General features: G+C 50.0%; 1 protein-coding gene across 1 annotated transcript in view; it reads right to left on the reverse strand.

The window, feature by feature from the left end:
• Positions 1-5,993: 5,993 nt before the first annotated feature.
• FOXN4 (forkhead box N4) overlaps positions 5,994-12,309 on the reverse strand; it is a 31,516-nt gene continuing 25,200 nt past the window's right edge. Inside the window, exons 9-10 of the mRNA XM_023209772.3 lie at positions 9,389-9,781; positions 5,994-7,932 (exon numbers count right to left, since the gene is read on the reverse strand). Of these exons, the coding sequence (XP_023065540.1) occupies positions 7,673-7,932; positions 9,389-9,781 (653 nt within the window). The 3' untranslated portion in view covers positions 5,994-7,672. The remainder of the gene's footprint in view (positions 7,933-9,388; positions 9,782-12,309) is intronic.

The raw sequence follows: 12,309 nt of genomic DNA on the forward strand, positions 1-12,309 counted from the left end.
CCACCTCCACCTCCCAAAGTGCTGGTATTACAGGTGTGAGCCACCACACCTGGTCTAGTATTTTGTGCTTTGTAAGTTTTTATTGAGGTAAAATATACATAACAAAATTTTAACCTTTTTTAAGCGTACAGTTCAGCAGTGTTAAGTGCATCACCACTGTTGTGGAATCAATCTCCAGAATGCTTTTCATCTTGCAAGAGTGAAGCTCTGTATCCATTAAACACGAACTCCCCACTCCCCTCCCCCTCCAGCCCCTGGCAACCACCATTCTGCTTTCTGTATCTATGAATTTGACTACTGTAGGTACGTCATATAAAAAACCGTATGGTATTCGTCCTCTTTGTGACTGGCTTATCCCACTTAGCATAATGTCCTCAGGGTTCATCCACGTTGTAGCATGGGCCAGAGTTTCCTTCCTTTTTAAGAGCACAGTTTATGTATCCATGCATCCATCAATGAATTACTTGGCTTCCACCTTTTGGTGGTTGTGAATACTGCTGCTATGAAAATGAGTGTACAGAGTCAGGTGCGGTGGCTCACACCTGTAATCCCAGCACCTTGGGAAGGTGAGGCGGGTGGATAACCCGAGGTCAGGAGTTCAAGACCAGTCTGGCTAACAAGGTGAAACCCCATTTCTACTAAAAATACAAAAATTAGCCAGGTGTGGTGGGGGGCAGGAGAATGGCTTGAACCTAGGAGGCAGAGGTTGCAGTGAGCTGAGAGAGCACCACTCACTCCAGCCAGGGCAACAGAGTGAGACTACATGTCAGGGAAAAAGAAAAAAGCAAACGGGATTGCTGGACCTGGTGGTAATTCTTTTTAATTCTTTGCACAATCAGCACACTGTTTTTCTAGCGCCGCTGTGCCGTTTTACATTCCCACCAACAATGCACAGCCTTCCCTAATTTCTCCACATCCTTGCCAACACTATTTGTTTTCCTCTTTTTGTTTTTGGTTTTTATGTGTTTGTTTGCTAATAGCCATCTAAGGGGTGGAGCCTAGAAGCAATTGAACTCAAAAGTCATTGCACCTTTCTACTTGCATGCCTTGATCGTCACGGACGGGATATATAGACCCCACCTCTGACCCGGACAGCTGATTCCTCTGCCTCCTGCTTCCCTCACCCACCCAGCTGGCCCCGCCCCACTGTGGCCACGCCTCCCTCCCTTCTCTCCCACCTGCTCCCCATTCTGCAATGACGCTGAAATCCAGACGCCCACAGACCCAGGCGGTGGCAGAAGTCCTGGAGGTCCGTGGAGAAGGAAGCAGCCGGCCAGCCAGGGTCATTCTCGATGAGGTGGCACCCAAGGTACATTGTTCATCTTTCCCCATCTCACTCCCACTGCCTGAACCTTTCTGGGAGCCTCCTCTTCCCTTTAGTTGTTGCCAGGGTCGCCTGCAGGCTGCACAAGTGCAAGACCTTTCTCAGTCCAAGTCAGAGGAATGTTCTGTGTCCCTAGCCCTCGGGTCTGCCTTATCTCAGTTTACAGGCCCAACCTATGATCCCCTCCTCACTCTGACTTAGACTCTTCTCACCTTTCCCTTGGCCAGCTCCCAAGCGTAACAGGGGTGCTTGTTTAAAAAGCTCAGATTGACTCTGGCTTTACCTTAGTCTCTCTCGCTCCTTTTTTTTTTTTTTTTTTTTTTTTTTTTTGGGGTGGGGGGGATGGCGTTTCACTCTGTCGCCCAGGCTGGAGCGCAGTGGCATAATCTCAGCTCACTGCAACCTACGCCTAGTGGGTTCAAGCGATTCTCCTGCCTCAGCCTCCTGAGTAGCTGGGACTACAGGGGCCCGCCACCACACACAGCTAATTTTTATATTTTTAGTAGAGACGGGGTTTCCTCATGTTGGCCACGCTGGTCTCAAACTCCTGACTTTAAGTGATCCAGCCAACTTGGTCTCCCACAGTGCTGGGATTACAGGTGTGAGCCACAGCACCTGGCCCTGCCTCAGAATCCCACACAGATCTGGAGAGCTAGATCTTTTTTTTTTTTTCTAGACGGGGGTCTCATTATGTTGTCCAGGCTGGAGTGCAGTGGCACTATCACAGCCCACTGTAGCTTCAACCTCCAAGGCTCAAGCTATCCTCCCACCTCAGCCTCCCCAGTAGCTGGAACTACAGGTACACGCCACCATGACCACCTAATTTTCTAATTTATTATTTGTAGAGATGGGGTCTCGCTATGTCTCCCATGGTGGTCTCCAACTCCTGGACTCAAGCTATCCTCCTGCCTTGGCCTCCCAAAGTGCTGGGATTACAGGTACGAGCCACTGCACCTGTCCAAGATGGGGTCTTGCTATGTTGCCCAGGCTGAGATCTAGATCTTAAAAGGCCCCAGGAAATGTTGGTAGTCTATAAATTTGACCACATTTCTGTGGTTACCAGAGATGCTAGTCAATGATGGAAGGTGGGAAGCACCCTCCTGGAGAAGATCAGAGATGCTTCCACCTGTTGGGGTCACTTATCCCACAGGAGGAAGCCTGGGCAGCCTTGGGGTCAGAGAATGTGGGTCTTAGAGATGAGCCTGCTTGTCCCTCTCCTGAGAGTGTTTGCTTCTGTCCTGTGGCAAACTGTGAGTGGCTGTGGAAGATGCTGGGTAGGTTCTCATGGACTGGACACCCCTTGGGGATGGCCCAGCCTGGCGCTTTGGCTGCTGTTGGATGTGCCCACATTTCAGCCACCAGTGAGATCTCTGTCCTGCTTCCCCTGGACTCTTGAGGGTTTTGATTCCAGAGACCAGAGGTCCAGCGTCTACACCCATAGGATCAACAGTAACACAACCAGCATCCTCCAAAGGGGGCGATGCTCAGCTCCACCACCTCATCCCCTACTTCTGATCCATCTTATTCCTTTCCCTGAACTTCCACTGACCGCCCTTTACGAGCCTACACTAAGCCATTACAGTGCCATGGAGGGGCAGGGAGACCTGCAGATCTGGGGTTAAATCCCAGTCACGTAACCTTGGAGAGTTTTTGTTCCTATATAAACCAGCAAACAGAAGGTGTCAGCTGAGCCCTCTGAGATGTGATAAAAGACCGTGGTCATTTGAATCCCATCTCTACTCTTTCCTAATCATGCCTAAGCTACTTAGCCTCTTTGAACCTGTTTTCTCTTCTGTAAAATGGGGATGTATTTATTGTCTACGGCTGCTGTGAGAATCCCCACAAACTTAGTGGCTTAAAACAATACAAATTTATCATCCTACAGTTCTGGAGGTCAGAAGCCCAACATGCGTCTCCCTGGGCTAAAATCAAGGTGTCAGCGGGGCTGTGGTCCTTCTGGAGGCTCTAGGGGAGAGAATCCATTCTCTTGCCTTTTCCAGCATCTAGAGGCCCTGTTCCATCCTCACAGCATCTTTAAATCTGACACTGACTCTCCTGCCTCGCTCCTTTATCCATAGGACCCTTATGATTACATTGGCCTACCTTGATAACCTGGGGTAATCCTCCACCTTTTTTTTTTTTGAGACAGTGTCTTGCTCTGTCACCTGGCCTGGAGTGCAGTGATGCAATCACAGCTCACTGCAGGCTTGATCTCCCAGACTGAAGTGATTCTCCTGCCTCAGCCTCCTGAGTAGCTGAGACTACAGGCATGCACTACCCTGCTTGGCTAATCCTTTATTTTTTTTGTAAAGATGGAGTCTTAGGGCCGGGCGTGGGGGCTCAAGCCTGTAATCCCAGCACTTTGGGAGGCCGAGATGGGCGGATCACGAGGTCAGGAGATCGAGACCATCCTGGCTAACACGGTGAAACCCTGTCTCTACTAAAAAATACAAAAAACTAGCCGGGCGAGGTGGCGGGCACCTGTAGTCCCAGCTACTCGGGAGGCTGAGGCAGGAGAATGGCGTGAACCCAGGAGGTGGAGCTTGCAGTGAGCTGAGATCCGGCCACTGCAAGCCAGCCCGGGCGACAGAGGGAGACTCTGTCTCAAAAAAAAAAAAAAAGATGGAGTCTTAGTATGTTGCCCAGGCTGGTCTCAAACTCCTGGGCTCAGGCAATCCATCTGCCTCAGCCTCCCAAAGTGCTGGGATTACAGGTGTGAGCCACTACACCCGGCAATACCCCCTATTTTAAGGCAGCTGATTAGCAACCCTAATTGCATCTGCATCTTTTATTCCCACTTGCATGATAACATATTCGCAGGTTCCAGGGATTAGGACTGGGGAGGAAAATAAAGATAGATTGTGTCCCGGTATACACTGCAGGAATAAGCCCCTATACATGCTAGCGAATGCTGTTACTATTTTTGTTGTTAAACTGTGGGTGATTTCTCATAGAAGGGGAAGAAAAGCTTTAGAAACATGACCTCTGAGCCTCAGTTTCCTCATCTGGGAAATGGGAACATCACACTGGTTGTGCAGGCTGTGGTGCGGTTCCAGGGAGAGGCTGCCTGACTATGTTGAACTCCGTGCAGCACACAGCAGGGGCTTACATGACGGCAATTTGTGTTTTTCTCCTATTAGTTGCTCAGCCTGGGAAGGAGCCTCATTTCCCTCATGTCTCCTGCATGCTTTCTTCTGGTGTCATCATGGCCAGGTGGCACTCTAGCTGTGACCAGAGCTCTGCCTAGAGCTTGTGACCCTGGCATTTTTGCCTGGACTCTGCACACCTGACTCCCACTTGCCCATGGTCAGGAACAGAAGTCAGACTCAATTGTGGCTCCCAGCCCTTTCCTGGTGGTGACCCAGTAGCTGGGGCTCCATTCTCCCAGCTAAGCACCCCAGGAGATGGAGGGTACCCCTGTCCCCTAGCTCCTGCAAAGTCCCTGGGGGATGCTCATTGGCTGTGAACACCATGGCCTAGGTCACTTGTTCCCCACTTCAGCCAATTTCAGAGGGTGGCTGGGGGCTGCAATGCTTTTGGCCAGGCTGGGTTCACCGGGTCATTTGGGAGCCAAGCCAAGGAGAGGGTGGTACAGGTGCTGGGCAGAGGAAGCCAGGGCTGCTGCAGGCACCCTCTCCCTGCCCCGAGCCTGGCCCTCGCCAAGCACTTCCTCACACTACCCACAGCCCATCCTCCCAGACATACTTCCTCACTCATAAAATGTTGCATGTGCACGAAGCTTGTCTCCCCTGAGGCTGCAGGCCGCTTCCTGGGTGGGCTTAAGAGTTAGACTCCTGCCTGTAATCCTAGCACTTTGGGAGGCTGAGGCGGGCGGATCACGAGGTCAAGAGATCGAGACCATCCTGGCCAACATGGTGAAACCCTGTCTCTACTAAAAATACAAAAATTAGCTGGGTGTGGTGGTGTTGCCTGTAGTCCCAGCTACTCAGAAGGCTGAGGCAGGAGAATCGCTTGAACCCGGGAGGCCGAGGTTGAAGTGAACCAAAATCACACCACTGCACTCCAATCTGGCGACAAAGTGAGACTCTGTCTGAAAAAATAAAAAAAGTTAGACTCTCAATATATCCTTTGCCTGTTATATCTTGGACAGCAAGTCACCTGCTTTATTCCCCTGAGCCTCAGTTTCTTCATCTGTGACATGGGTGTAGTAACAAATCAGACATGCTTACTACGGCTATTGTGAGGACCAAATGAGCTAATTTACAGCAGTGACTAATACGGGGCCTGGCATATAGCAGGTGCTGGAAGGGGTGCGTCTGTTTCCATCTTGTCTTTTCCGACATGAGGTGCACACCTGAGCTGTGCTGCTGGGCTCCAGGACACACTCAGCCAACCCCACTTCTCCAAGCCTCTGCTTTCTGAGTGGTAAGTGGCATTTGTGGTCCCTGCTGGAAATGATGCCTGTCAAGTGCCAGTTCTCAGGGACAGTAAATGGAGGCCATGCTCATTGTAACCTTCATGACAAACTCCCCCCAGTTTCTGGTGCGACAGGAACTTGGTATCAAAATGCCTGGGTCTAGTGTGGAGCAGTGTCACCTCTCTGGGCCTCAATTTCCCCATCTGTAAATGGGACCTCACCTGTAAGGGATGAGTGAGTAGTGTCATTATCCTTTATCTCCGTTTGACCTTCTCACAAGCCACAGAGCTGCCGTTCAGCCTTTATTGATGGAAGACAGTTACTCAGTTCTACACTGACAGTCTTGATGTTGCCCAAACACACAGTCTTCATGAATAACGATTTCAACATCTTATCGGGGGCCATGTCACACAAAGCAGATGACAGTGCAGGTCGGACGGGTAGCATTGGGATTGTGTCTAAGGGTGGTGGATGCTCAGTGGAAAGTTCCAGAACTAGGAAAAACAAAGCTCTCCCTTCAAGGCGGGGCTTAATGCCAAAGCTCCCAGGCAGCGGGCTGAGCTGTTGATTAAACAGAACATCCTGGCTTTAGGGTTCAGGAACTCCCAGACACAGCCAACATCCATCTGGTGGAAAGAGGGGGATGGTGCATGAGGCTGCAGCTTCTCCAGTTTTGTCTCAACTTTGCTGGGAGAACATTTTTCACATTTGACTAGCTCACTCACCTGTCTCCCCTTTAACCCAGCTATCTGAGGAACTTGCCACTTAGGGAGTCAGTAATTAGCAAGGAGAGAAAAACAAACATAAAAACAGCTGTAGGACAAAGGGAGGTGAGGAAGTGCCAATAAATATCATGCATCGAAGTTTTGTCCACCACTCGCCGCGTGGTTCCAGCTTTACATGGTTCAGCTGGCTTTCATTCCCTCAGGAGAGTCTTAAATCCCAGTACAAAAGCACCCTCCTCCAGTTCCTCCCTCTCCCATTGCATTTTCCCCTTTGAAAGCCCCCAAACAATGGCACTGCCCCTCTTAGGTACATGCAAGAAGAGATGTGAATCATGAACAGGTAGAAAAATATCTGGTCTCTAATATGGAAAAAATAGGATGGTTCACAGTATCAACAGTGCTTGCTGGTTCTAAAAAGTAGCCCCAGGCTGGCAAGGGAATACGAGCCAGTTAGAGATGTGATTCTCTGGCCCATAGGAGTTAGGATGGCTGGGAGGTAGGGAGGGAGGAGAGGTCTCATTCCAGAGGCCTCGGGCTGGGTTTAAAGAAGTGGGGTGGATGGGCCACAATAAATATAAATAAATTTACACCCGGTCACGGTGCCCGGCATGGCCCAGGAATCTGCTCTAATAAAATTCTAATAGACTATCGGAAACGTGGGGCTGAAGGCCACCTGGACTGGCTCCCATTTCAGAGTTCAGCTTGTCCTATCCAAGAGAGAGAGGCTCAAGGTTCTCTGGCTCCATTTCCTGCTCTGGGCCTGGCCCCTGGAGGCTGCGGCTGAGGTTTGATCCACTCAGCCATTTCCCATGAGGATGAATTCAAGGGCTTTCACCCTAGGGTGTCTCCTCAATGCACAAAGGTGTCCCAAAATGGGGTGCAGGTCATTGAGGTCACCCAGCCAGGATCCAGGATGGAGAAGTCTCACTCAACATGGCCAGGCGTTGCAGCTCAGGCCTTGGAGGAGTGTCAAGGAGTCGGGGGACGCTGGGTTGCTTGTTCGCCCTCCTCCATCCTTCTGACTTGGAAGAGCCCCCAGAAACTGTCCCGGAAGCTCCAGTGGGAGGCATGAGGAAGAGAGGGGCCGCTGAGGGGAACCGCTTCCCTGTCCAGCCAGCAATTTCGCCACAGGTTCAGGAGAGGCTTCGGGGACCATGAGGGACCTGCCTTCTGGGAACACCCTGATCCAGTCAGTTCTCTGCCCAAGCCGGGTGCCGGGGTTCCGGGGCAGGTGAGGCTGACATCTCAAAGCAGGGCTATGGGCTTGTTCCCCTGTGCACCCAGGTACTGGGAGGAGGAGCTGGTGCCTGAGGCGGCCACACTGTCTGGAGTGGAGTACGCTGTGTAGAGACCTGTCACCTGCAAGTCTGAGAAGGACTGGTCGCTGCCACCCGAGGCAGGGGTCAGGCCTGAGGCCCCCAGGTCACAGCCAAGTGGGGAGTCTCCGAAGGCGCCCAGCGTGTCCAGGCTGAATCCCTCATCCTTCATCTCCTCCCACAGGTTCCCTTTCAAAGACAAAAGCATTAGGGTGAGCTGGCTTCACGTCAAACGACCCGAGTTCGAATCCCCCATCTTAGGGAAGAGACAGAGATCATGTGTGGCGTCTAAGGTCATGTGTTGTAGAAAAAGGGCATGGGGCTGGGCATGGTGGCTCACGCCTGTAATCCCAGCACTTTGGGAGGCCGAGGTGGGTGGATCACTTGAGGCCAGGAGTTCAACGACAGTCTGGCCAACATGGCGAAATCCCATCTCTACTGAAAATACAAAAAATAGCCTGGCCTGGTAGCGCACACCTATAATCCCAGCTACTTGGGAGGCTGAGGCACAAACATCACTTGAACCCAGGAGGTGGAGGTTGCATTAAGCTGAGATCGTGCCACTGCACTACAGTCTGTGTGACAGCGAGACTCCATCTCAAAAAAACAAAAAAACAAAAAAACCATGGAAGGGCCAGAGTTGTAGCCCCCGGTCCTCACCTTCCCACTGAATGTCCTTGGGACACTTCCATCTCAGAACCTCAGAATAAGATGGAGATGATCAGTGAATCTAGCTCCTAAGGCTGTGGCAAGGGTTAAACAAAAAGACTTGTGAAAACATTTAGTTCTCATGACGTCATTATGGTCAAAGCCAGGGGGACAAGACAATGCTTCCCTTTCTTCAGCACATTGAACTACACAACAATCCAGGAAGAGAAAGGCAGGGAGGTGCAAATATACCCATTTCACAGCTGCAGCTGACTTGCCACCTGTCCATTTCCATCGCTAGAGACAGAACTCAGGACAGAGGCTGTCTCCACCCTTGGCTGAAACATAAGAGCTGCACCAATGCTAGTGAATGGATGACGTGTGAGCCTTCACTGAAACCAGAAATTCCCTTGTTCGTTCATTCATCACATCCCATTTATCGGAGATGATCATGAGGCAGGCAGCAGGTCAGAGTGTGACCTGGCATGGGGGTGGCACATGTGAGTTGAAGCAGTTACTGATGAAAACTTTGGGGCCAGACAGACTGAGGTTTAACTCCAGGCTCTGCCACTTACTAGCCAGGTGACCTTGGGTGAGTGACTTCACTTCTCTCTGCCTCAGTTTCCTCATCGGCAGAACAGAAATGTGGAATGGTGGTGACCTCAGGTGATGCCTATGGAATGCTTTGGCCTGGTATACAGCAAATGCTCATTTCCTGTTGGCTGCCATTGGCCATAACAGGTTGAACATCCCTAATCCGACCAAACATCTGAAATCTGAACTCCAATGAGCATGACCTTTGAGTGTCTTGTCAGGGCTCAAAAATTTTCGAATTTTGGATTTCCGGATCAGGGATGTTCAACTTGTACAGGTTGCTGCTGTGGGAACGAGACTGTGGGGCAAATGCAGGCAGTATAGTCCTCTCCCTCACTCCCTTTGGCCCCTGGGCCTCTCCCCTCCCCACTCCATTCCCATCACTCCACTCCTCCGGCCTCACCCTGCAGCGCGAAGTCCATGATGCTCGGGTCAAGGGCATCCACCTCAGTGTTCATGTCGGTGCTGATGTTGATGAAGTCTACAGGAGCCCTTCCCATGGCGGGGTGGGGGAGCGGGCTGGGGCTGAGGTCCGGCAGGGCATGCAGCGGTGGGGTCTGGGCTGGTGCTGGAGAGTCTGGAGCAAGATGTGCCTGGGGCTGGACCTGATGGTGCAGGGGGACTGACTGCAGGGACAGGGTCATCAGTGGCTGGGGTGGGAGCTGGGAGACAGCCAGGCAGCCATGTGCCACGGCCACTGTGGTGGCATGAGTCAGCACAGGGGCCTCTGGTTCCCCCGGTTTGCCGGGGCGCCGGCAGCTTTCAGGCCGGTCGGAGATCAGCTTGTCCAACTCCTCTGCGGGCAAGTGGGAGAGGTCACTCAGAACCCACCCAGCAGTTACCGGGCCCCAGCCCAGGCCTGGGTTCAAATTCTAGTGTCACCACCTGTGTGACCTTAGCAAGCCTCTTGGACACTCTGAACCTCTGTCTCCTCACCTATGAAACGACATAGGCATCATCTCATCTCACAACTTACATTGCCACCCATTGTAAATGAAGGTGTCTATTAAATACTTCTCCGCATCCTAGCCCATGCTGGGTGTTAATATTTTATTATTTTAAACATCTCTGCCCACCTAGCAAGACATGATACACTCTGCACAGGGTTGTTGTGGAGATGTAACAAAATCACAAATTGTGCAGAATCTTTGAGGAATAAGAGATGACATCAAAGACTGGGCTCATGCCTGTACTCCCAGTGCTTTGGGAAGCTGAAGCAGGACAGCTTGAGGCCAGGAGTTCAAGATTCGCCTAAACAACATAGTAAGATATCATCTCTACAAAAAATAAAAAATCCTAGCTGGGCGTGGTGGTGTGTGTCTGTAGTACCAGTTACTTGGGAGGCTGAGGTGGGGGGATCACTTGAGCCCAGGAGGTTGAGGCTGCAGTTAAGACATGATTGCACTACTGTACTCCAGCCTGGGTGATAGAGCAAGACACTGTCTTTTAAAAAAATGTCATCAGATAATAACATTAGCCCCTTTCATCAGGATAGTGCCTTACAGGACAGCCCTGTAACCCTAGAGCTTCATTTAAATCTCCTAACAGCCCTGCAAGGAGGTAAGGCCGTGATTACAAATCCCATAAGACAGGGACAAAATGTATTTACGTGCAAGGGGCCCTGGCCACTCCCTGCTACCAAAGAGACATTAAGAAGTGTTGCTGTGGGTTAAAAATCCTTAATACTCTTGGATATAAACAAGTAAAGACAAATTACTCTCAGATTATTTTTGGTTATTGGTTATGTCTTGTTGAGTGCAACACAGGGTTGAGAGTAGACAGGGTCCCAAGATCTATTTGGGTTGCACCCCATTTTAGGAATGAGAACACTTAGAATCTAGAAGGCAGAATAACTTGCCCAAGACTTCACTCCGAATATGTGTCAGTACTGGCCCTGGGTCTCAAGCCAGACCCCAGAGCTTTCGGTGGGCTGGGTGCGATGTGATACCCCCTCAACTGAGGGATCATTGGCTCCTGCTATAGCCCTTCTTCCTGCCTTCAGTTGTTCACCCCCCAAGCCACACTCTCAGCCCCATTCCTACCCAGCACGGTGATACCCAACAGACTCTGGCCATACTCCGAAGGCTGGGGTAGAGTTAGCCTCCACGTCACAGTCCCCATGCATATGTCTCTTGGATGGCCCCGCCTCATATCCATTAATGTTTGTTGTTTTTTTTTGAAAAAAGCAGATGCAATCCTTTTTCTAATTAGGAACAGGATAGAAGTTTTGGAAAATACAGAAATATGTGAAAAATATAAAAGTTATCAATGGTCTCTCCATTCACAGTAAAGATTTTGGTGTATTTCTTCCCAAACACACAAGCATAGTTATTCTCTCTCATATATACATACATTTTTGGGATGCAAATGAATATGGATATATATGTATTTTAAAATGTGATCTTGCTGTGGATATTGATTTATAACCTGCCCCTTTTCACTTATTGAGAACATTTTTTTCTTTTTGGACGGATTTTTGTTCTGTCACCCAGGCTGGAGTGCAGTGGCTTGATCTCAGGTCACTGCAACCTCCGCCTCCCGGGTTCAAGTGATTCTCCTGCCTCAGCCTCCCGAGTAGCTGGGATTACAGGCGCCTGCCACCATGCCCGGCTAATTTTTGTATTTTTAGTAGAGATGGGGTTTTACCATGTTGACCAGGATGGTCTTGAACTCCTGACCTCAGGTGATCCACCCGCCTCGGCCTCCCAAAGTGCTGGAGTTATGAGCATGAGCCACCATGCCCGGCCTAACATTTCTTTATATTCCAAAAATATTTAAAAATATTTCTCATCTCTAATACTTGCAAGGTATGTCATTCTATTTATTTAACCAGCCCCCTCTTGTGAGATGTCTGGACTGCTTTCTATGTTTCACTCTTAGAAATAATTTTGTGATGGATAACTTTGTTCATAAACCTTTTGCTCAAATCTTTGCTCTTCACAATACACATTGTCAAAAGTAGAATAATTGGACCAATCCATGGGTACCATTTGCAGGTGTTTGATATATTAGCTTTCCCTCAAAAAGTTTACCAGCTTAAATTCCTATCCATTGTATACTAGGCTGTCTATGTTTCCACATCCTAGTCCACACTGAGTGTTATTATTTTAAACATCTCTGCCAATGTAGGAAAGCAATGTTTATCCCATGGTTGTGTAGTTTGGCATTTCTGGGCAAGAAACTATGGATGACGAGTGAGATCCAACAGCTTTTCCTGTTTCTGATCAGGCCCCTCAATTACTTCCACCACTGGATAGGGTTGGGGAGGGAGAGGCCAATTTCATAGGAGGGAGGTTTGCCAGACTCCTGTCTTCCCATCATCGT

The sequence above is a fragment of the Piliocolobus tephrosceles genome, chromosome 10 (assembly GCF_002776525.5).
Source record: "Piliocolobus tephrosceles isolate RC106 chromosome 10, ASM277652v3, whole genome shotgun sequence".
NCBI lineage: Eukaryota > Metazoa > Chordata > Mammalia > Primates > Cercopithecidae > Piliocolobus > Piliocolobus tephrosceles.